Below are 25,482 nucleotides of genomic sequence, written 5' to 3'. Positions count from 1 at the left end.
TACCGCAGTTCTTTTATACATCTTAAAATCAACAAGGGCAGGTTTCCACATTTTTCTTGGCCATTCTTGAATGTTTATTCTTCCATATAAACTTTAGAATTATTTTGTTAACTTAAAAAGTCCCATTGGAATTTTCATTGAGATTGTTTTAAAAGTAAATATTACTTTGAAGACCATCGATGTCTTCACAATACTCATTTGCTGCCCTATTTAATGATTAAATAAGAATTTGATAATAAAAGTGATAATCATAATTATTAATTGATACCAGCAGCCAACATTGACCGGCTGCTTTCTGTGTGCAAGGCCCTGTTCTAAGCCCTGTTTCCCACGTTTAAACCTCAGCAAAATCCATGAGAGGTGTGGTTACTGCTATCCTCATTTTACAGAGAGAGAGACTGAGGCATGGAGATGTTAAATACCTCGCCATGGTCACATTGGCTTAGGCCAGGATTCTTTTCCTGGGTGGTTTGGTTCCAGTGCCTGTGCATGAATCTGTACTGTTTCTCCATTTATTCACACTTTCTTCCTGCCCCTCACCAACTTTTGTGATTTTCTTCCTCTATATCTTCACAAGTTTGGTTGTATTAGTTGTTACTAAATTTTTTATGTTGTGGCTCTATTTCTCCTGGGATGCATTCTAACTGATTATTACTGAACTCTGGAAAAGCTATTGATTACTATAAGGGAGGTATTTATTTTGAAATCATCCAGTTATTAAACTAGTCTAGTGGTTTATTGATTTTCTTTAGTTTTTCAGAAGAATACAACCATCATTTTAAAGTAAGGATGTTTGGACCTCTTTCCTGTACTGACACCTGTCGCTAGTTTTCTTGTGTTCTCGTGATACCTATGGCATTGCCCAGTGACTACTGGTTAGTGATAACAGTCACTAGCCACGTGACTACTGACACAAGTTTAAATTTCATTGAAGTTAAATGAAATTAAAACTTGAGTTCCTCCATCGCATTAGCCACATTTCAAGTCCCCAGTGGCCACATGTGGCTATGGCGACCATTTAGCTACCATTTTAGAACATTTACATCATCACAGAAAGTTCTACTGGACAGCTGCTAGAACTTTCGCATCCACATTAAATAATAATGGTGAAACGGGTTGTCCTGCTTTTTTCTTCCCAACTATAAATACCTCTACATAGTGATTTACTATGAAATGATGTTGAATTTGAATTCAAATATCTAGATATATTTTTTTATTATGCTGAAGAAGTTTGACCCTATTCCTAGTTTTGTAAAACCACATATTTTTAAATTTTGGAATGGATAATGAATTTTCATATCTTCTTGGCATGAAAAAGTTTTTCTCTGTGAGAGACAAATTCCCACTCATCCTTCAAAATTGTCTTACCAATTCTGGTTCTTCTTAGATACATCATTGGATTTTGTCAGTATTTTATTAGATGTTTGTCATTAACGAGCTTGATCCTCAAATATTCTCTACCTCTAGTGTCTTTGTCCAATTTTTTAAAAATGAAGATTATATAATTATTATAAAATGAGTTAAGATGCCTTTTCTCTATTTTTTGTATGTTTTAGGTATGGGTCGTCTGTCCCTTAAAGTCTTGTAGAACTTGGATAAAACAAATCTGGCTTCAGTGCTTTGGCTGGATTTTCTTGTCTCTCTCTTCTAGTTCATGCATTTCATCTTCACCTGTGTCTAATCACACTGCTAAATTCATACATTAAGTTGTATTACAGTGAATACATTTTTTCAGCTCTAGAATTTATACTAGGTTCTTTGCAGTTCTGCCTTTGTTGAACATTCTTCCCCTTTGGTCTAAGCAATCGCTTTACATACTTCAAATGTGTTTATTTATATTCTCTTTCAAATTGTTCTCCAGTCCCTTTTTCTTGCCTGTTCTCCTGTTTCTTCCATCCAACTTCATATGTTTGCATTTGGTGCTGTGAGCCCTACCTCAGAGGGGGTTGTTGGCTGCAGGAGTGCTGGAGGTTGGACTAGCTGTGCATTGCCACGGCCAGGGACACAGGGATCAGAATGATCATGGACACATTTTGGGGTTTGTGCCCTGACTTGGTGTTTCCGTATCATGTGAGTAGTATAATATCTTACCTTTATTCCCCTGCTTATTTGAGTCACTGAGAAACTTTTCCAGTCTTAGTTAATGTACAGTACAGCCCCTTAGAGCTGGATTTCTGCAGGGGCGCTCTGCTCTTGCCCACTGCCTTGCACAGGCTGATGTTCTATGTCTGCATCAGCATTGGGATCACAGCCTTCAGACCACTAGGACTGGACCTTCCATGGCTTTGCTTCCTGCTTAGATTTTGCATTCCCTTCTTTTTGTTTCCTATACCTGAGGGTTTCCTTCTTTTGAGCAGGGCCATACATTATGATTTTTAAAATCATATTTCATCCAGAATTTCTGGATCTATTATATTAAAAAAATTTAATGTTTATTTTTGAGACAGAGAGAAACAGAGCATGAGTGGGGAGGGACAGAGAGAGAGAGAGACACAGAATCTGAAGCAGGCTCCAGGCTCTGAGCTGTCAGCACAGAACCTGACATGGGGCTCGAACCCATGAACCACGAGATCATGACCTGAGCTGAAGTTGGAAGCTTAACCGACTGAGCCACCCAGGCGCCCCTGTATCTATTATATTGAATGCAAGTCCAGAAATTGTTTTAGATTTCTAAGTGGTTGATTTATTTATTTTATTTTTAAGGGAAAGCAAGGAAAGTGGGAGAGAAGTAGCTATTAACCTATGATTTTTATTTTCTGGTTATGTTTATCATCAAAGACCATATTTAAATAACTTCTACTTTTTGGCATTACTATGTTGGCATTTTATTTGTGTCAGTGCCATAAATGTTTAAGGATATTCATAGTCATTTAAAAACATATCTATATATCTGCTCTCTATCTTTTTTATTATTCATTCAAAGACTTGGAAAGTCGTGTTAGCATCTCCCACTATAAATATAATTTTTCAGTTTGTTCTTTTCTGTTTAACAGTTTAGCTTCATATAATCTGCTCTTGTGTTATTTGTGGAGGACTCCAGGGCCTGAATCATGTTTGAATTGGCTGGAGTCACAACATCCCTAGCTTCATTACTGAGCCATCAATTGATCTTTTTCTGATCAATAATGGCACTGTGTTCTCTTTCTGTTACAAAAGGTAATGCAGCATTTAGGAAAAAATCTTGAAAGAGGAAATGCATACTGTAAAAATGAAAATGGGTAACATTTTAAAACTTGGGATATAGAGATGGGAAAGGAGAATGGGAAAAGTGAAGGGGTCTAAATTTGTTTTATTTCACAGAGGTGACTCAATAGAGACTGCTACATTCATAAGGTTGAGAGAAGAATGTAGATTTGACTATGTTGTATTTTAAAATTTATTTATCTTTTCTGTCCACCGTAGTTTCTTGTTCATATTCTTTACTGAATGGACATGAGCAGGTGAATTAATATATGAAGGACAATTTTTTTTTTTCAAATTCCAACATTTTCCCCTTGGAATGCTTTTTAAAAAATTTTTTATGTTTATTTATTTTTGAGAGAGAGAAAGAGAGACAGAGACAGAACATGAGTGGGGGAGGGGCAGAGAGAGAGGGAGACACAGAATCTGAAACAGGCTCCAGGCTCTGAGCGGTCAGCACAGAGCCTGACGTGGGGCTTCAACCCACAAGCTGTGAGATCATGACCTGAGCCGAAGTCAGACGCTCAACTGACTGAACCATCCAGGCGCCCCCTCCCCCTTGGAATGTTTCTAATAATCATATGTTTGAGTTTGGGAATGTTGCTTGTGGGATGAAATATGGTTGAGTCACTGCCCTCCTCTGCTCCAAACTGGTAGCACTGTGCAGCAAGCACAATTAGGCTTGTGGCCTCAGCCAAATCCCTACTGCTATGGCCTTTATTTGTTTTGAATATGAATGAGATGAAAAGCCTGTGCAGGTGTTTACAAGGATATATTAGAAAAGGAAGGGAAGAAGGGGAAAGAGAATGAGCCGGGTTTCCCAAGAAACAAAATTTCCTAGACAAGCTAGAAAAACGGGCCTTCAGAATGTCACTCTACAAATCCAAAGTAAATTTGCACTTCATGTTATGCTAACATAGCATCTCTGTCTAACCTTTCAGGCAACAGCAACGCTACACCCCATTTCCATCCATCTTATAGAAGGGCTGGGTCTGAAGGCTCACTTGTGTGTGAAACCTTCTTTGAAGGCTTGATGTCTTGGAGGTTAACCCTCAAGAGTTTCTGATCTTAGTTAGATTTGAGATTTTGGCTAAGAAGAGAGGGAATGTGTACTTGAGCAACATCACAGTTGAAAGGGGAGAAAAAGGAAGAACTCAGTAGAGAGCACACATTTAACTTTCACACTATGGCTATTCAGGGACTTTTCAAAATGTTTTCAAATAGCATGTACTTTTTAGATATGTGAGAGCATTTCAAGGCAAGTATCAAGTGAATGTTTCAAATGTTTGGAACTATTCCAAGGCCAGGAATTCAGATGTTTGTAAGGAAGCCATTGCCTATCTCTGTTTAAATATTTAAGTGGGTTTTAAGATGTTAAGGAGGAAAAAAAAACATATCCCTCAGTTCTTCCTTTTTATTTTGATTATTATTATTTTTTATTTTATAGAGAGAGCATGACCAGGGGAGAAGGGCAAAGGGGGGGGGGGAGGAGAGAGAGAGAGAGAGAGAGAGAGAGAGAGAGAGAGAGAATCTTTTTTTTTTAACGTTTATTTATTTTTGAGACAGAGAGAGACAGAGCATGAATGGAGGAGGGTCAGAGAGAGGGAAACACAGAATCTGAAACAGGCTCCAGGCTCTGAGCTGTCAGCACAGAGCCCGACACAGTGCTCGAACTCACGGACCGTGAGATCATGACCTGAGCCGAAGTCGACCGCTTAACCGACTGAGCCACCCAGGCGCCCCGAGAGAGAGAGAGAGAGAGAGAGAGAGAGAGAGAGAGAGAATCTTAAGCAGACTCCAGGCTCACTGTGGAACCTGACGTGGGGCTTGATCTCACCACCCTGGGATCATGACCTGAGCCAAAATCAAGAGGTGGATGCTCAAGGTCAAGCCAAAATCAAGAGGTGGACTGAGCCACCCAGGCACCCCCAATTCTTCCTTTTTAAAAGCAGAATAGCACCTGTGCTATAAGGCTATCAGGTCGACACTAGAGCCACTGCTGAGTCAGTAAACATGTGTCTGTCCATACTCCTTGATCTTTCTACCTCTTAGTGCTATTGTGGCAAAAAGATGTGAAGCATTTAAAAGGACATAGCATTATACAAAATGCAGTGTATGATTACCATTTATCACTGTAGATACTGAATCAATAATTATCTGTGTGATGGATGCCAGATGTGAATAATAACCACGGCTCCTGGCCATCTGTCCCCTCCATAACCAGACTTCCCCACCTCTCCTGGACAGCTACATGAATCACACATGTCTTTAAATTAAGAACTTGCCTGCTACAAATGTCTTGTAACAGTGCCAGTGTTATGATAATTCATTGTTCGCATGAAATGCCCTTAGTTTTACTTCCGTATTCCTGTATTTCATGTCAGGTATTCACCATGATGAGAGTTTCTTGGCTACTCCAGGCAAGAATCATCCAGATTGGAAAGACTTCCAGAATCTACACATGCAAGCCTAACAGTTTGGCTTTTTGGTTTATTCAGAATTAATGAATTCAGACCATCTATTTTTCACTCTTGACAGCACCTAGTACTTTGTTCAGGAACATCAAGCTTCCCAAGCTCTAACCAAGCAGCACCGGCATGGCCACCAAAGAGGGAGTAGCTTAGCATAGACGTCAGTGGACTGAGAAACAAGTGCCCTGCTGCCTTTCCTGATGGGACACCTTAGGGGCTACCTATGCCTTTGCGGGACGCCTCTCTGGCAGGGAAGGCCCTTCTCTGTGCTGTCCCCTGTGGGAGGCCGTGCTGGCAGATGGGGAGCTGGGAAACCCTTCCCCAAAGCCGGCTGAAGAAACCCACAAGTCTGCAAGAACTTACTGAGCGTGACTGACTCGTTGATCTTGAAGCTGCAGAGGACCCTGTCCACGTTTCGGGCATGCCGGAAGCCGTTTCCTCTCACGACCACTTGGAATGATTCTGAAAGGGAGGAAGGACAAGCCATGTCATCTGACTGCAGACCGTTAACCTTAAGTTTGCCATCTGCCCTGATGCAGGGCATTTGTTAACTGTTTCACCAGGCTTAAAATATTAGGAAGTTGGTTCAGGTTGGAAACCTAAAGCAGCCACGAGGGTGCCTTTTTACCACTTGCTTACCACATCTGTCTCACCAGGTGCACATGGGGAAGGTGTATGATTTCTTGCTTTAAATTCCTGCCTTCTTGCCTTTGCCTTCTTCCTCCTACTGGAATGCCCTCCTCCCCGCTTCTCTGTCCCTTCAAATCTTACCTATCTCTCAAGTCCTGGCAGCTTAAGAAACCGTGATCTCTGCAGCTGGGGTGGGGGCACAGAGGAGGGGGCTCTCCACCTCTCCTCCAATCAACTCAGCATTTCTTGTGTCTGTTTTACATACTGGGTTCCCTTGAAAGCCTTTCTTTAGAGCCCAAGGTGCCTCAAATTTTTTGAAAATCACTGCCTTATGGCATTCACGGTCCGTCCTGAACGATGTGGCAGGTGATTATGTAACTGCCAGGTGGTGTCTTTTCTTCCACAACTAGCAAAATGGTACATTAGGTCAGGAATTATTTGATGCTGCTTCAGGTCCTCGTGTCTCTACTGGGCACACCTAGGATTACGTAGGAATAGTTATACTTAGCGACAAATTAGAATCTTGCTTATCTAGTGGTCATTGTCCAGCCTTATCTGCTTGAACTGACTTTGGCCCTTCAATGTAGTGCTTGCTTTTCTCTATATAGAAAGAATATATTTTGCAGGTCTCTGGCCCTGCCTATCAATTTCACATTGGCATAATGCATGTAGAACTCATGTAGGTTGAGAAAATTCTTATGAAGTAAAAATCATGATCCTTTATGATAGTCTTACAAAAAGAAAAAAACAGCTAATTTTTGCATAAGTTTGGAAATATTTGCATAAGTTTGATAGTAACTAATAGTCCATGCTCTTCTTTCTTCCTTTCTTTCTTTCTTTCTTTCTTTCTTTCTTTCTTTCTTTCTTTGTCATTCTTTTGTGTATAAAAATTGGGGCTTAGGGGGTGCCTGGGTGGCTCAGTCAGTTAAGCATACGACTCTTGGTTTCAGCTCAGGTCACGATCTCACAGGTTTGTGGGTTCAAGCCCCGCATTGGGCTCTGAGCTGACAGCACAGAGCCTCCTTGGGATTCTCTCTCTGCCCCTCCCCTGCTCGCTTTCTGTCTGTCTCTCAAAATAAATAAACTTTAAAAATGTGTGATATATGAAAAAGAAATAGACTAAAAGTCAGAGGAAAATGCAATATTTGTGAAAGTGGATCTTGAACGGTAAATTGCTATACAAAATGGACATTTTTGTTGGAGGAGGAAGGGGGTTAGAGAACTAGCATAGGGATCACTCCCAGACTTAATAAATGTCATGAATGAAAGTCCCCTTCATTCCCAGGAGGCTAATTTAAAGATCGTGTTTGCCAAGATAATAATACTGGATGCTAATCGCACCCTCACTGTGTGCCAAGCCCTGTGATAAGCCTTGTATATGTCCAATGTCATTTCAGCCTCACCACAGTCCAGAGAGGTACAAATGAGAAAACTGATCTTAGTGAGGTTAAGTAGTTGGTCCCACATCACAGGCTAGCAGCTGTCAGAGGTGAGCCGGAATCCCGGTGTGTCAGGCAGGCATCAAATGCCATCCCCCCAGGACTCAGCCATTAGGCTGAAAAGGATCTTCATTGTCTTGTGGCCTATGATCAGCTTCGAGACTGAAGTTGTGATTTTTAAAAAGTTTGTTTTATTTTCGTTTTAGACGGGTTTGCTGTTTTGCAGAAAAGTGGGGCTGGCCTGGATAGGGAGGCAAGAAATTAAAACCCAAGCAAGAGAACCCAGAGGCACCACATGGCCACAAAGAGTACAAGTTAGAACAGAATGCTTTGTAGAAGTAAAAAGGACCTTAATGATAAGAAAATTGACATTCTGACATTTTAAATGACTTGCCCAAGGTCGTGTGATTTGTAAGCAGCAAAACTGGAACTCTATCCAAGTGTTCACTGCTTTAGTATTGAACTATGGTAATTAAGGTCACGGGCAAATCGTTTTTCAGGACCACAAGTCCTATGAATACTAAGAATTTACATATGCATCTTTATGCAATTGCTAAGTTTAGAAGGATGGACTTGATTTTCTCTAGATGTCTGCCGGGCATGTGACTGATGACGCAGTTACTTCAACGAGCATTCTATTAAGTGTCAAACATTGTGGAAGAATCTTATTGTATCTCCTTTACTCATTTAAGCCTATAGAAACCTATTCCTGTTTTTTATTTTGAATGTTAGACATCCAGGAATCCTCAGTTGGACACTTTTGCTGATGCAAAATGTTTTCGGCCTCACTGCTGTGCTACTTCTCTTGTTTCCTCAAACATCAGTGGGAGACAAGACTCTGGAAATGCAGGCCACATGCCAAGCTCTCTTCTCTAACACCATGTTCTAGCATTACCAGTTCAGCTGCTGAGTCCTCTATAAAAAAGGCTGCCCACATGTCTGCTTGGCCTGACCTCAGGGTGTTTAGAAACAAAGACAGCCGCGATCCATGACGTGGCGATGGTGGAAAGCGAACAACTTAACCCCCTCGGCCCGGGGAGAAGATGGAGGAAATGATGCTCTGGGAACCACACCAGAGCAGAGGCATGCTCCCACCCTGCCGGGTATGGTTTCTGTGTTCGTGCGCACATTTGGTTTCCAGAAGGGCCCAAACATCTGCCCCTGCAGCCTGACTGGAATGTCAGCTCTTCACACATGCAAGTTATGTAACAAAACTCTGTCTCGCGAATCTGCCAGTAAGTGAGAACCGGGACAGATGATTTAAGTTCATTTATCCAGAAAGCCCCGAACCCACCTTTCACAATATGTACAGCCAAGTGTTTTTAGGCAATTTGCCTATTGGGTAACTGCTCCTATAAGAAGTGCCTAGGGATTGTAGGGCTTTAGGGAGGAATTTCTACTTGGAAATGATCTTTAATCTCATCTTTTAAGATATATATTCTTTAAGATATATGTTTATTATGATTCTTTCTTCACTTCATTCTCAATTATAATTTAAACTTCCTGAGAGTAGAGGCCATCATTCCTATTTCTTTAAAATTTTTGACTGTGCCTAATCCAGGGCTGAGCCAGTCTCAGTATTGAAAGAATAAATAAATGACACATCTTGGTACAAGAAGGGAATAAATAGGAAGGAAAAGATGGTCATTTATTCATGTACAGTCAGATCTAATCCTGTTTGTTTTCTGAGGCTTAATAAGGTCAATGAATGAAGAGATGCTTGACACTATTAGTCATTAGGGAAATGCAGATTAAAGTCACAATGAGATACCACTCCATACTCACTACAATGGCTGTAATAAGAAGGATGGACAAAAACAAGCATTGGTGAGTGAATTAGAACGCTTCTACCTTGCTGTTGGGAATGTGAAATGGGGCACCTGCTCCGTGAAATAGTGTGGTGGCTCCTCAAAAAGATAAACATAGAATTATCTTATGACCTAGAAATTTCACTCCTAGGTATGTACTCAAGAGAACTGAAAGTGCATGTCTACACAAAAACTTATACATGTATGTGCATAATGGCATTATTCATAATAGCAAAAAAGCAGAAACAATTCAAATGTTCATCAACTGATGCAGATGGTATTCATACAATGGAATATTATTCACCCATAAAAGGAATGAAGTTCTGACACATGCCATGACATGGATGAATCTTGAAAACATTATGCCAAATGAAAGAAGCCAGACGTGAACGTCCACATAACGCATGATTCCATTCCATTTCATTTCCATACGAAAAGTTCAGCAAATCCATAGAGACAGAAACTCAACTGGCAGATGCCAGGGCTGGAGGGAAGGGAAATGGGGAGTGACTGCTTAATGGGTATAGGGTTTCTTTTTGGGGTGATGAAAATATTCTAGAATTAGATGGTGGTTATGGTTGTACAACTTCGTGTATATAACAAAAACCACTGGATTGCACTTTTTGAAAGGGTGAATTTTATAGTATGTGAATTATAGCTCAATTAAAAAAATAAAAAATAAAGTCCATGAATAGTTGGATAAACTTAATTTATTCTGTTCCCTCCCTTTGTTTCCTTTCCTTTCCTTTCCTTTCCTTTCCTTTCCTTTCCTTTCCTTTCCTTTCCTTCCCTTCCCTTCCCTTCCCTTCCCTTCCCTTCCCTTCCCTTCCCTTTCCTTTCTTTTCTTTTCTTTCTTTTTGAAATGTGGAACACATAGTTTTGCGATGATCTCAGTAAAGATCACTTATTATTCACTGTATTGAAAATGAGACATCTTTACATTCTCCATTTGCTCTGGTTGCCTAAGACTTGTGCAAAATTATTGTTACTGATATTTCACCTTGTGAGTTAGTCTGAATTTTCTTTCCTATTAGATGCTTAATGTGACATGAAACATAAATATAATAGAGACTGGTGTGTATGAAGTACCTTCTGATGTCTTAATTATTCTAGAACTTTCTGATTTTATAGCTATTTAATTATAAAAGCTTTAGTGTGGTATAATTGACATAAGTAACTTGCATATAAAGTATATTACTTGGCAAATTTTGACATATGTATATAATCATGGGACGATACAACAATCAAGACACTGAACACATCCATCACTCTGAAAAGTTTTCAAGTGCTTCTTCGTAAGATCTCCCTCCTGCCCCTCCCCATGACCATGCAATCACTGATCCCCTCTCTGTTGTTGTAGATTAGCTTGCAGTTTCTAGAATTTTATGTAAATGGCATCATACAGTAAATACATTTTTTGTCTGGCTTCTCTTACCCAGCATAATTATTTAAAAATTCACCCATAATTATTTTGAGATTTATGCATAGTCTATTCCTTTTTATTGCTGAGTATCATTCACTATATGGATAAACCGCAATTTGTTTGTCCATTGCCTGTTGATGAACATTTGAGTTCTTCACAGTTCTTGACTATTAAAAATGAAGCAGTTATTAACATCTGTGTCCAAGTCTCTGTCTGGACACAGACTTCCTTTTCTCTTGGATAAATACCTGGGAGTAGAACAGCCAGGTCGTATGATAGGTGTATGTTTCATTTTTAAAGAAAACGGTCAGAACTATTTTCCAAAGTGATTGTGTCATTTTACATTTCCACTAATAGTGTGTGAGAGTCCCTCCTCCAAACAGAAACATCTTTAAATGAGAAGGAAGGGCCAAGCAGAGAATTAAGTAAGCCATTCCCAAGAGGTGCCTAAGGGCCAGGCACGAGCTCTTTGAAAAACAATGAAACGTCAAAGAAATGAAACCACTGTTTGATGTTGCTTAAATGTGTCTCTTTTAAGCATCCAATTCCAAATGATAAACATGAAGCCTAAAACTACCTTCTTTCTGTGCAAACCCACGCAGTTTTACTACCAACGGTGGGAAACAGCACAGTAGGAATGGTGAGGACAATGTGAGGAGTTAAATATGATCTTCTGTTTCTGGAGTACAACAACATCAAATGTAGAACAGTTGGCAGTTTGCACACTTGATTCCAATTAGTTCCTTCCTGGAGAACTTGCTTATATCGAACACTGTGAGCTATTCAAGTTTGAGGCCAACTGAGTGGGACCAGAGGAAAATTGTACTTAGGCAAAAGCATGCATTTCCTGAGGAGGAGCTAAATTAGGCAGGGCCACTCTAACAAGGGGTCAACTCTCCTAATTACAGAGGCTAATCTGTAAAAATATTAATTAGGAACTTTTTAAAAGAGTCTGTGTTGGAAGGGAAACAGAATTATTTAAATGCAGGTAATGTCAAAGGTGCTTGAACAGATGAATTCCTACATGTTTTAGAACACGACCTATAAATACAGTGACATATGCATGTGCTAAATAGTAACCATATACTTGGCCCATGTCTCGGGGTGACAGTGGGGAATGGTGGGGAGTATGGTGAACTGGAAAGAATACATGCTTCTTTTAAAGGGAAGTTATTCAGTCTCCGATAATCTTTATTTTGCAATAAATACAAGCCCAGTGTTACTAGATGTGATTTTTCAAGACATGATAGAAATCTGAATTTTTAGGCAAAATCAGATTCTTAAATGTTGGTAATAAATTTAAGTTATGATTTTTTTTTAAAATGTAGTGTGGATCAAAAAGAACCTGTGTGGAGACCAGAGAGGGCTTATAGGCTGCCCATTTGTAACCTCTGGGAAGGTTCTCTCTCCAAGTAGTTAAACCCATGACATTGAAGGAAATTCTTTTATTTTTTTAAGTTTATTTATTTTGAGAAAGAGACAGAGAGAGTGAGTGGGGGAGGGGAAGAGAGAGAGGGAAACAGAATCTTAAGCAGGCTCCGTGCTGTCAGTGCAGAGCCCTATTCAGGGCTTGAACTCATGAACGTGAGATCACGACCCGAGCCAAAATTGAGAGTCGGACCCTTAACCAACTGAGCCACCCAGGTGCCCCTGAATGAAATTCTTTCTGATCAGAGCAGATTAATATTCTTCTCACTCCCTTTCCCCATTAAGACTTTGTGTTAAAATGCAAAATAGTTCCAGGTATACTGGATTCTTGGCCATTAAAAAAAATCAGCCATTAGTTGAAATTATACCTTAGCTGAAATTGAATTAAGACTTTAGAAACTTAAAATTATAAAGGACACCCAAAGGGGGATAGTATCTAGTTACAGATGGCCACTGCTCACATAATTCTAAGGGTGGAAAATTTAGACCATCCATTCCATTGCTAGAAAGCTTTAGTTGTAAATGTTCCCTTGTAAATGTTAAGCCCAAATTCGCCTCCCTGATTTCCTCCCCAACTTCTCCATGGTGGTCTCCAGAAGCTACACATAGTAAGCATAATAATTCCTTTCCACATGGGAATTCTGTAAGTTTCTGAAGATGCTCTTGCAAGGGTCTCAATCCTGTGTGTGAATCTCCATGGTTACTTCAGACCTTCCTCATTCCACCAGCATCTCATTATTGTTCCACTGCTCTTTGAGCAGATCTCCACGGCAGAGCTTCATGTGTGGTTTTCTACTGTATCTGAACATAAGACTATCTTCCAGGGTAGACTGTGAATTTCGTGGGTGGTTGGGAGCAAGCTCTATGCATTTGTGTACTCATGTCTTTTCATGTTGGTTGGTACATGGTAGACACTAAGAATCGATGGAAAGAAAGAGGAAAGAAAGCTAGGAAGAAAAGAAGAAGGCAAGGAAAGAAAGAAAGGAAAAGAAAAGCAAGCAAGGAAAAGAAAGAGGGAGGGAGGGAGGGAGGAAAGAAGGATGAGGAAAAAAGGAAAGGAGGGAGGGAGGAAGGAAGGAAAGAATCTGTGAATGAATTTTTAGTATTGTTTCCAGATCCACCACCACCTTTTCTATGGGCATGCCTTTGTCAACGCCATTTTTAAAATGTGTGACTTGGGCCATGGTCTAAATATGGACAGTTTTATGTTAAGTGAAATAAGTCATACAGAGAAAGACAGATACCATATGTTTTCACTCTTATGTGGATCCTGAGAAACTTAACAGAAGTCTATGGGGGAGGGGAAGAAAAAAAAAAGAGGTTAGAGTGGGAGAGAGCCAAAGCATAAGAGACTCTTAAAAACTGAGAACAAACTGAGGGTTGATGGGGGGTGGGAGGGAGGCGAGGGTGGGTGATGGGCATTGAGGAGGGCACCTGTTGGGATGAGCACTGGGTGTTGTATGGAAACCAATTTGACAATAAACTTCATATTAAAAAAAAACATGGAATTGTAAGACATGAAATTAGCTCTCTTACCCTGGACACTTACCCAAAGATCTTGTCAGATTTTTTTTTTTTTTTCTTCAGAGGTATTCTTGTTGGCTATGAAGATAGCTATCTGTCCTTTTTTTTTCTTTTTCCTTGCATGAACTGCTACTAAGTCAGGTTTCCCTAAATTGGCATTTGAACCCAAGTTCCGCACTTTGTATCTGCCCCATTAAATTTCACCCTGTTGTTTGCAGCCTGACATATAAAGATCTGTGCTGGATCTCAGTTTTGTTGTCTGCCCAGTGCATTATCTCTCTGCCTCTCTCAGAGCTCAGTTTGCTGTCAGAACTATGGCTGTTGCTGAGTTGTCGGTGAGAGCCAGCTGAGATCATTGTCTTGGGGGAACAGGACTGTCAGCATAGAGTGCCTTGACCAGGACAGGCCTGGGTGGAGCTCCGAAGCAGGGGCTGCTCTGGGGACCAGGGAAGGGACGCAATTCATAGAGAGGGGAGGGGGCTAAGAAGAAAGATTTCTGGTGAAAGTGAATTTTACTTTTTTTCACAAATTTTTCTAGGGCTCAGTCCCACCATTCTACTTTAGAAATGTGAACAATCAGTTACTTCTTGTTTCTTTTTACCTCCCACACATATTGGGTTCATCCTTTTGCAGGTACTCTGAGCTTTATTGATGTTCTCCCCAATTTTCTTTCAGTAAAGAAAGAAATAAAGTAAAGAAAAGAAATAAAGTAAAGAAAACATACGGGCATGTTTTTCTCATCTAAGTATGTTATCAACATCACGATTCTTGCATTGACCTTCAATCCTCATTACAATGATGTTGATGATAATAATGTCACCTTGCTCTGTACAACAGTTTATGTTTTTCAAAGCACTTTGATGTAAATCCCTGGGTCTTTGCAGTAGCCTAATGAAAATCACACAGTGGGTATGCTCAGGTCTACCTGACAGGTGCTCACTGCCGTGGACAATAAAAAGGGTGCCAGTGCTTCAGGAAAGCCCAACTTACTCTAGAGAATGATCAGCAGTAGCCCTTCAGGAAAATCCACGGAAGAACTTTTGGTGTAAGGATATCTTTCTTTCAGAAGTTTCCTCTTCTCCTTAGTAACGTTATTCTCTAATTAGCATGTTTCAATCCTTATGGTTCTCATTTAAGAGAGATGGGAGCTTGCCTTTTTCAACAGCAAGGGCTAGCTTCCATTATTGTGTCTTATCTTTTTTTCTTTATAAAAAATAAAAGAAAACCGAATTGGGTAGTTTACTCTAATACAGGAAATTACTGTTTGTTTATAAAATATGCAGTATTGCAGATATGCCAAAGATTTAAAAAATGTCAAAAGAAAGCTCCCTTGGATTGGATTGACCAGAGATTTGTCTATTTTATGGGTTCTACCAAAGAAATAGCTCTTGCAATGATTTGCAGTTGAATTGGTCTCATCTGTTTAAATTTATTAATGCATTTAATTTTTTTTCTTGTAGTTCCTTGGTTTAAAAAAAATCTTTTACTTCATTCTTAATTCCTTATTTTTCTTTCCCATTTCATAAGAAACATTGAAATATGTGAATTTGCTAGGATCAGACTCTGATATTTCTGTGCCATCTTCATCAAGTTTATATATGTGGTATTTTCATTGTCTCAAATCTCAATGATATATAAAGGAGAGGTTGGTTGACTGCTCTGTGATTCAAGAATTATTATCTGTTGCCCAAGTAGTTGGGATTTTTGTTGTTTGCTTGCTTTGGCCTTGTTCTCTCTTTGACTATTAGTTTCTGATTTTGCTTCATTTTTAATTAGACAGTTCAAAGGTACTAGGTTAATTTCTGGTGGTTAAGTGAAAGGAGTTAGTAAGGGTCAAATAGGCAAAAATCAGTGCATTGTTTGTTGGAGAAATAATGAATCAAGATACTCAGCCAACATTAAGTGACTGACCATCTATTAAGTGCCAGGTACTCTGTTAGGCAGATAAGATTCTTTCTCTGTCTGCAAGAACCCTACAGAAGGGGAATTGATTATGTTATGAATTAACAGGAATTGTTTTAATTGTCTTTAGACTTTCTGATTCACTAAAAGGTTGCAACACACCTAGTTTGCACATTGCTAAACTGCAAGTCTGGGTTTTCTTCATGAATGCGGTAATTGCATAATTAAGGAACCTCCCTATTTTCTAATTATTTTAAAATGAAGGACGTATAAAAATTGCGAAGGTGGATTTACCTTGAGCTAATGACCCCTAATTGAGGCTCCTCACTGTACAGACCTCTTAGAAGGCCCTGGCACTGGGTACATGTGGTCATACGCTTTTGTCAAATTTGAGAAGGTAGGATTTTTCAATTCTTTTTCTTAACAGGTTCTTCTGGATCAGTTCCACTTCTAGTCAGAGCAGGATGTTGGTGGTGATGTGTGGGAATGCGGTATTTCTGCGATACTCTCGTAATTAGTTCCCGTGAAAGAAGAGAATTTGGACAGACTTTGTCAAACAACTGACATATTGCTTCTTTCTTTTCTTTTTTCCCTAGGAGCAAATTTATTTAGCAATTTCTATTCCTCTTTCCACCCTCCCCTTCTCCCCGCCAATGAAATAAACATGTGATTTGAACTCAAAATACCATCATTTGTATGAGACCAATTAACACTTAATTTCAATTTACCTCCAGCACATATGGTGGATGGTTCAGCTGCTAAAATTTCGATGCAGGACTTCTTCAAAATCTAGAAAGAGAGGAAATCAAAAAGTCAAAGCACAGCTTATTTTATTAGAAGCAGAGTTTTGCTTTTAGTTACCATGATAGGAAGGTTCAAGGACATTATGTTGTAGTGGGTGGGTGGGTGGTAACATCTTTACTAATATTAACATCAAACATTTAATGAGCCAACATCAAACATTTAATGAGCCAACATTATGATAGATGCCTCTGGGTGTCCCAAATGCCATGAGAATTATTCATTCATTTGTTCTTTCAGCAGATACTTAGGGAGTCTAAGATATGCCAGTCTTGGTTATGAAAGGTTTAACATCTAGTTGGGGAAATGGGACTTACACTTGAAAAGATAAATAACAATGCCTTGTCATTGTGGTAGGTAGGTGCAGGGTGAAAGGGCAGATACTAGGAGCTGTGGAGTTCATGGGGGAAAAATCACTGAGGGAGGGCTAGTAATTGGGAAGGACTTTATGGAAGAGGTGGGTGCTGAGGGTAGGACTCTGTCAGGGGGAGAGGAGTGAGTTTAGGGGAAGGTTGGGATCCAGGCATGGAATGGCCTAAGCAAAGGCAAGGAAGTAGAAATATATAAACCTCTTTAGCTGAACCTCTTTCAAGGAGCTTGAAAAGTAAAAATAAAAGAGTGATAATACATAAAGCTGGAGAGGTAAGATGGAGAATCATTTTCAGATCATTCAGAATTCCCTTTTTGTTAGAAAAGTCTGGAAAGAAGTTTCCAGAGATGACACTTAAGGCTGCTTGTTGTGCCTCACTCTTTGGACCCTGATAGCCTCCCTTAAATGAAAATGGACTCTTCCCTCCAAAAGAGTGTCTTGTAGGGTTGAGAGGAGAGTGTCAAGGAACCAACCCCATCACCACACAGGGAGTTAATCAAAGCTGATTCTGGTCAAAGCAGGTTATCTGACTGGTAGGGCATAAGCTTCTCTCCACCATTAATGAATCTTGTGTCTGGTTGAATATTGATTCTCAAATTTCATCCAAGCATTTTAAACAAGTATAGGACATGGAGTTAATTTACCAAGTAAATGAAATCTCCTTATTTAAGCCTTACTTAATTTGGAAATTGAGATGGTTCGGAGGGCTGAAGGAAACTATGTCTCTATTTATGAAAGGGGCATTTGTTGAAGGAATTAATAGTGAAATTATAACATTTAAAGTCTGTGAAAGGAAAAAAGCTTCTTTTGGCTTTAGGAAACACCCATTTGTTTGCATTGATGTATTTACATATGCTTCTTTGTCCTAGCTTAAGTGATACAGACACCATAAGACACAATGAATTACAAAAGGGGAGAAAATGGGTTAAAGAAAAAAAATAAGGGGAAGATGAAGTAAAGAATGAGAAAAGCATAAAAAATATATACTGTGAAGAACTTATGTCCTTGCTAGGAATGGCTCATGGATTTAGTTCTAAGCTTTCCAGTAGCAAATGAGAAGGACAGGCAATTTTTATGAGATTCCCAATCACTGGAATAAAAAACAAATCAGTTTCTCAGAAGAGATAATATTTACCCATTCCAGAGAGAAATCTGGGCATCCTCATAGAGAAGCATTGTGAAAGGAAATGAATAAAATGAAGACCATACTTCAGAAAATCTTTATCTCATGTGCAGATGACAACACACTAAAATTTAGTCATTGAAACAGGCTTTCTCACAATCATGTGTTTTAAGTAATTCTATAGACCCAAAAGTCCTAAGAAGTAATATCTCTTTTTTTTTTTTTTGACAATTCTAGAATTCAGATTTCCAGCTACTTTTATTCCTTCCCACTCTAGTACAATTTAAAGGCATTGTCGTACATTGATTTCTCTATTTGTTTTCAGCTTCTACAGGATTCCACAGTAGGAACCAATTTGTTCCTTTTTGTCAGCATTTGCCTTGTTTCTCTGGCTTCTGCTTTACCCAGCCATTCCTGCCCACCTCAAACACAGGTAGAGCCTCAGATCCCCACCAGTGCCGGGGACTGTTCCGACAGCAGAACGAAATTCCCACGTCTATGTCCATCTTGGGTAGGGTGAGTGGTCCTCACACACCTGGCTCTGGGTACCTGGTATCACCACTGAGCTCCCGAGTCCCCTTCATTGTCACTTTGACTTGAGATCAGGGCCCCTGAGGATGTATGTGTGGCATCTGTATTTCCCTTCTGGCTTCTCCACCTTTCCCATTCCATGGTTTATCCAGACCTTTAGGTCTCTTATGTAGGTAGCAACATCCTAGGGCTGGGGCTTGCTAGAATACTGGTGTGCAGGGGCTCATATCCCAGAAGACAATTGTCCTACTTGAATCATGATGACTGTCTACTCCCAACCACATTTGCTGCCACTGGGCTCTTCCTGCTTTCAGCTGGTGGATGCCTTGACTGAGGGAGGTAGCCACCCCTTTCCACATGTCCTGAGGCACAAACCTCCAAACAGGCCACATTGGAAGAAACAGAATTAACCCATATGGAGAAACTTAGTAAACAGTGGCATCAGAACAACACAAAGCTATTTTTTTTTTATGTTTTAAATAAAATTCCTCAGGCACATGGCATCTCTTAATAAATCGTTTTATCATCCACAACTAAAGATTTCAAAATAGCCCAAGAATAAAAATTGAGCTATTGGATCTATCCTGTCCCCATTCCCAATCTCCATCAAAACACACAAATGAAATTTTCACCCATGTACGTTCCTGACTTGGAACCAACATTTTTGAACCAACTTTAATACTGAATCAGGGGTCGGTAGAGGAAACACCCGTGAATCTCTGACCACAAAGACACACTAGCAGGTTTTGTCATAATAAACACATGCTGTATTATTCTCTCAAAGCGTCTGCAATTAGTTGATAAATCTAAGGAGTGTATGAAGGGCCAAAAAATGTCAGCCAAGCTCTATGATTCAATCCAGTAAAAACACAGCTTTCCCAATCTTAACTTAAAACATCTGGAAGGGATACACTGCAGCCAATAGAGCAAAATTTATCAGTGAGGGGGATGGGCAGGATTTGTCTGGGACTGCGGCTTATATTAGTTTGAAATGTCTGGTTTCAAAAGGTAGGAAGTCACAATGGCAGTAGGTGGATTTGGGGGGTTCCCTTGGTTATTAGCAGCCCAGACTATAATCAGTCTGTCTGAGCTGCAGTAGACAATAGATTAGTTTAGGGTCTGGAGACTGGATAGGAGTGGTAGGGGCAGGGGATCTGTCCCCACCTTGAACAGTGGTAGCCATGGAGGATTCGCATAGAACATTGGGAAATTGCTTGAGGGAGTGGAATGGACTCATACAGGGTCAGGGTGATGTTAGAGGTGACAGTATAACTGGCTTCTTATGGAGACTGGGCTAAGACCACTATATGTCTCAAGTATAATCCAACGTGAGGAGTGGGTCTTGGCCCTGATTGTAAGCCCTGAACTATCGTCATACAAATCCTTTCACTTCTCTGAATCCCAATTTTGGAGAGCAGTTTAACATACTGAGGATAGCTTGGAATCTGGAATCAAATAGCTTGGGTTAACTCCCTCATGAGCAGTGTGACCTTGGGCAAGTTCCATAACCTCTCTGAGTCTCTGTTTCCTCATTTATAAACAGTACCTACTGCATAAGGTTGTTGAGTTGGGAAGCTTAAATGAGAATACCAGCAGTGCCCATAGCACAGTACCTGGAATCCCAAAAGTTCTCAACTAATGGTAACTATTACTCTGAAGAACTTGGGCCCTGGAGACAGATGAGATAGATTTGAGCTCTGAAAAGATTTATGTTCAAATCTGAGCTACCACTTACTGGCCGTGTGGACTTGGGCAAGTTATTAAAGCTCAGTTTCCTTTTCCGTAAAAGGGGGATTAAGAAATACACTGACCTCAAAGGGCTGTATGATGGTAAAATGAATGACTGACATAAATGCAGAGACATTTAGTTTGTAAATTCAACTGGACTTTGGTGGTCAAATTCATATCAGATTGGAGAGTCAGGAAGGGAGTGAGTTCAAGGAAAACTGGCAAGGGTTTTGGTCTTACAGACAGATCTAGACAGATGTAAAGGGTCAGTAGATAGTCATTTAATGACTCTTGGGCCACCAGCCAACAAGTGTCCTTCATGAAAATAAGGTACCAAGAAATGTGATCAGAACAATCTTTTTTTTTTTTTTTTGTTTAGGGACAAGCTCCTGTGTAGATCAGAACAATCTTAATAGTAAAGCACTTAGGAGAATGTCTGACATATATACCATCAAACAATGGTAGCTGTTATTATTACTTTTGTTAATACTACTATTATTTCTACTTCTCTTGGGCAAAGACAGTCAGTAGCTCATTCTATGCTTCTATCCCATCACCCATCCCTGGCTCCTGCTTAATCATATCTGCTGAAAAAGAAACCCAAAAGATGGCTAATGGTATCTTCCTGCCACCTTTTGGACCGATTTCAAAAAGAAGAGATACGGGGAGGCACGTTTGAAACCCACAAACAACTATATAAATGCAATGTGGTATGGTTACTTTTGCTCACTTCATTAGATTGTTGGGGGAGTAAGAGGAACAACAGATATAAAAGAACTTTGCCAAGTAATAAGAGCTACTTAATATATTTAAAGTGAAATCTATTGTGGACCAGTCCAGGTTGTATATAAAGGTTTATTTATTTATTTTTTTGGTTCCTAAAACTGTAGTGTCCTTTTTTTTATAAAGTTTGCAGTTTCTGCAGAGATTTCTCAAGAATCCTTAAATAATTGTGGATATTCACATAGAGTTATCAGGAACCCCTCCCTTACCATCCACACACCTAATTTTTTCCCCCTAATTGCTCTGCCTCCTTCCCCAATAAACAACCGATTTTTATCTACTTGGTCATTTCCTGTTGAAATATTTTTTTGTTGGGGCACCTGGGTGGCTCAGTCAGTTAGGTGTCTGACTTCAGCTCAGGTTTGTCAGTTTGAGCCCTGCGTTGAGCTCTCAGCTGTCAGCACAGAGCCTGCTTTGGATCCTCTGTTCCCTTCTCTCTCTGCCTGTCCCCTGCTTATTATCTCTCTCTCTCTCTCTGAAAAATAAATAAACATTTTTTAAAAAAGATTTTTTTGTGCCTGTAATAAAGACCAGCCTCTTTCACCCATTCATAGTATAGGGCCTTTTGCTTCCATGCATCTGTCAGAAAGTCTTTCAGAGCACGTTCCTTGGTGCCTTAATTGTCATGAAAGGCACATTCTGGTTTTAACGTGTCTGGAGCGTGAAGTAGGCTGGTCCAAGTGTGGTTAAACCACCTATTGACTGATTACGTCTATGTAGTTCTCCAAGAAAAAACTTAGCAGCTGTCCTTAACCTCACCGTCACCCTTCAAACCGAATATAGATTTTGCCACCCCACCTATGCCCTGGTGATTTTACCAATAAAATATTTTTGCATCCACCCACATTTTCGTATAGATTGCCATCCTTCAGAGGACTTATTGTAGTTTATAATTATATATATATTTTTTTGATTGTTTGGTCATTGTCTATCTTTCTCCTTAGACTATGAACTCTAGAGGTGAGGACTGCATTTGTTTTAACCATCACTACAATCACAATGCCTACCTGGAACATAGGAGGCACTAAATAAATATTTATTGAATAAATGAATAAATGCTGTATCTACATGGCTTCATAAACTGGCATTCTAGCATATTAGGTATTGGTTTTCCTTTTTCTCTATAAATGCAATTTTAGGGTCTTTTAAATAACAGGGCCATATTCTATACTTGTAACACCTCCCTCTTCTTTTATTTTTAATCTTTAAAAAATGCTTATTGAGAGAGACAGAGAGAGAGAGAGAGAGAGAGAGAGAGAGAATGAGCTAGGGAGGGGCAAAGAGAGAAGGAGAGAGAAAATTCCAAGCAGGCTCTGCACTGTCAGTACAGAGCCTGACGCAGGGCTTGATCTCACAAACCGTGAGATCATGACCTGAGCTTGAAATCAAGAGTTGATTACTTAACTGACTGAGCCACCCAGGCCCCCCCACACATTGCACATAGGCACCACCACTGTTGGGCACTGCTTTCCCAGATGACCTATTTCAATAACTCTGTTTTTTTTTAATGGCTTATCTTCTCAAACAGTAATGCTATAGGTCTATCATGTCCCCATGTCTAAGATCTAAACTGGTCCCTTTTGTAAAAGGCCTTGACCCCTTTGCTTGAGAAAAATGGAGAGCTCTGGGCTTGGGAGATGAGACTCAGGCTCTCATAGAGGGCCACATACACTATTATAGCTGATGGTAGAATGCACATTGGCTAAGCCTGGGGACCACTGCTTTTAGAAAACGCTTAGGACATACAACTGTGTCATTCATGCCTTCAGGATTTGCAATGTTGCCTCCATGAATTTTCACTTTATTTGATCTCTAACAAAGTGTCTTTTAAAAAAGATAGCCACCTTTCCTAATTAAATTCCACTCCACACTTTAAACCAATAATCAGAGCTATTGTTAACTATGGATATTATCCTAGATCCTTGTCCGTTGTATAGAATCTGCATTTAAAATAAAAACCTACTATTATACCCTCATCCTTCTGGGATTCACATATGATTTTACGTATACTCAGACATTACGCCGAATAAATACTCTAAGACACAAGAAACACAATTTAAATGGATTACTGAATTTTAGACAGTAAGGCTTATCCTCAAAATAGGCACAAGTTTTTGTCTGAGGGGAGAGGACCCAGCTCACTTAAATAAATATGACTCTTCTCTCCATTAGCTTCACATTCAGTGAGGGTCTGGTGTGAAGGAGCATAGCACAAACAAGATTATGAAACTGAGGAAATTCATTCCCCGCCCCCCCCCCCCCCCCCGCCCCAAACTACTTTCCTCTCCTGTTTGCAGGAGGAAAGCTCAGATAGCTGTGAACTCCAAAATGTGGTTTATTTAGGAAGATGAGCTTGCTGACCTCCTGAATATTGGGGAAGTCAGTGGCCCTCCTTGAGAGCTGAACCCTGCAGCATTTCACCGGTTTTTGTTCTGAATTCTGGTGTGGCTTTTACAATGGGTCTTAACAGATTCCTAGATATGAGGAGGAACTGCTGGAGGAGTGGGGGTGACCTGAGGAGTAACCGAACATCCCCTCTGCAACCTTGGGAGCTGCGTCAAGCTATGGGAATTTTTATTACATTTGGACTCTTCAATAAGCCAAATAGAAATAATAGCTTAGTTGAAATGGCCTGAATGTCTGCAATGCCTGAGTCTAATTAGTAACTGCTGAGGCAAATGTTTTTTAGAAAGATTTTCTGCTCACTACAGAAACTACAGTTGATTCTTAATTTATGTTTTGTATCCAGGCCTGCTAATGTGAACGGAGCCCCAAATGCCATCGTTTTATAGATGCAATCTTGGAAGAGAGGGTGGGGGGAGGACCGAGAGGATTTTGCAAGAAACAGCCACAAAGCTGCCCACTTGTCATGAAGTGTAGGTCACAAATGCCATGCAGCCCTCTGGGCTGCTTTCTAATGAATAAATATGCAAAGCATAGCTTTGGACACCATGAAAAACATAACAAATGGGGCAGTCTCTGTGATTGCACTGTTCAGCATCCGACCAGGATGAACGGCAGATAGCATGAAAAAGGTCCAAGTGCCAAGCCAATGATGCCAACAGTTAGTGCCACTGGGGTTCAAGGCAGGGAGAGTTCAAAGTAGAGGAGAGCCCAGGGCAGGCTCCCTGGAGAAGACAGGACTCAGTAGGGCCTTGAGGTCCAGACAGGCTTTGGGACAGGATTCAGATGGGGCAAAGGAAAAGAAGGGGATTTCCTCCGATCACAAACAAGCCTGACTTAAGAGGACGGCTGCTGTTGCTGAATTGGGCCTCGCCCTCTGCTAGCTCTAGAAAAAGGGTTTGTTCAGTAAAGTCAGGTACTTTCCAGGACTGTGGGAATCCAATGTAGATCTTGATTGGAGGAAAACCCTTAGCAATTCCTGAAAAGGTCTTGGAAGATGGGCTTTGCCTTTTGTCATAGCTTTGTTAGGACCTGGGCCAGACTAGGGGGTACAGGTCTTCTAGTTCCCATGAGTGAAAGGGAGAAATTAGCACAGAATCTGGTTTTCATAAATAAAATTATTTCATATGCATCACGGAATAGATTTATTCTTCAGTTTCACTGATGTTACAGCTTCCTTGATAACTGGAATGTTTGTGCCAAAACTTGTGAGAAATCCTTGCACATATAGTTGTGTTTGCTCAATACTTGTTTATTGTTGATCAAACATGCAGAATGTTCTATGCACTGATTTACCCTCGCTCAATAGGAAGCCCAAGACAGGCTGAAATATTTATTCCAGGGAAATACTCCTAGATGGGCATGGCTTGGTGCCGGCCATTGGGTTCTCCTTCTCATAGACTGCACACAAAGTGGGCACAGCTTGGGGGAGGAGCTGGCATCATGGTAACCAGGCCAAGTGTTGGGATTCAAAGTTGAAGACCTATTTCAGTGGTGTCTGAACCCAGCTTTCATGCAGGTTCCCGTTTCACTGCCTGCAGCACTTTTGCAAAGGCAAACAAAGACCCAGGAGACTTGCTGGACCTTTGCTTCATATTTTTGCTTGAGGGCTGGCGCTACACTTACCAGTTGTGGTCAGTGGAAATTCCCCGAAGAAGCCACAATAAGGGAAGGCAAAGGAATAGTTTCTTCCTTTACAGTTTTACTGGCTTTAAAGGCTACAATCTTTCAACCACCCAAAGTTTGTCTTAAAATTTATCAACCGTATTCTGCAAAAGCAAGTAGAAATTCTGTCCTCAGAGGTAGAGTCCTGAGCATGTGTGGAAGGAAAGACGTTTTTTTTCAGCCTGTGTTGAGCTGCCAGCTTCTCGTGGTGGTAGAACTTCATCTATTGAGCAGAAATCGATATTTTCCAAAGTGCTCCCCATCTAATAGTAA

General features: G+C 40.3%; 1 protein-coding gene and 1 long non-coding RNA gene across 8 annotated transcripts in view; one reads left to right on the top strand and one right to left on the bottom strand.

Annotated features, from left to right (window-relative positions):
- The window catches only part of ANTXR1 (ANTXR cell adhesion molecule 1), a 256,503-nt gene that overhangs the window by 166,221 nt on the left and 64,800 nt on the right, over nt 1-25,482 (bottom strand). For all 7 annotated transcript variants that reach the window (XM_045054315.1, XM_045054311.1, XM_045054316.1 and 4 more), the window contains exons 9-10: nt 16,534-16,594; nt 6,015-6,113 (exon numbers count right to left, since the gene is read on the bottom strand). In XM_045054315.1, the coding sequence (XP_044910250.1) occupies nt 6,015-6,113; nt 16,534-16,594 (160 nt within the window). The remainder of the gene's footprint in view (nt 1-6,014; nt 6,114-16,533; nt 16,595-25,482) is intronic.
- LOC111559831 overlaps nt 1-25,482 on the top strand; it is a 120,253-nt gene that overhangs the window by 82,671 nt on the left and 12,100 nt on the right. The window lies entirely within an intron of this gene.

This window comes from Felis catus, chromosome A3 (genome assembly GCF_018350175.1).
Source record: "Felis catus isolate Fca126 chromosome A3, F.catus_Fca126_mat1.0, whole genome shotgun sequence".
NCBI lineage: Eukaryota > Metazoa > Chordata > Mammalia > Carnivora > Felidae > Felis > Felis catus.
Note: the sequence above shows the minus strand (reverse complement) of the source record. Positions and strands in the feature narration are given on the sequence as shown.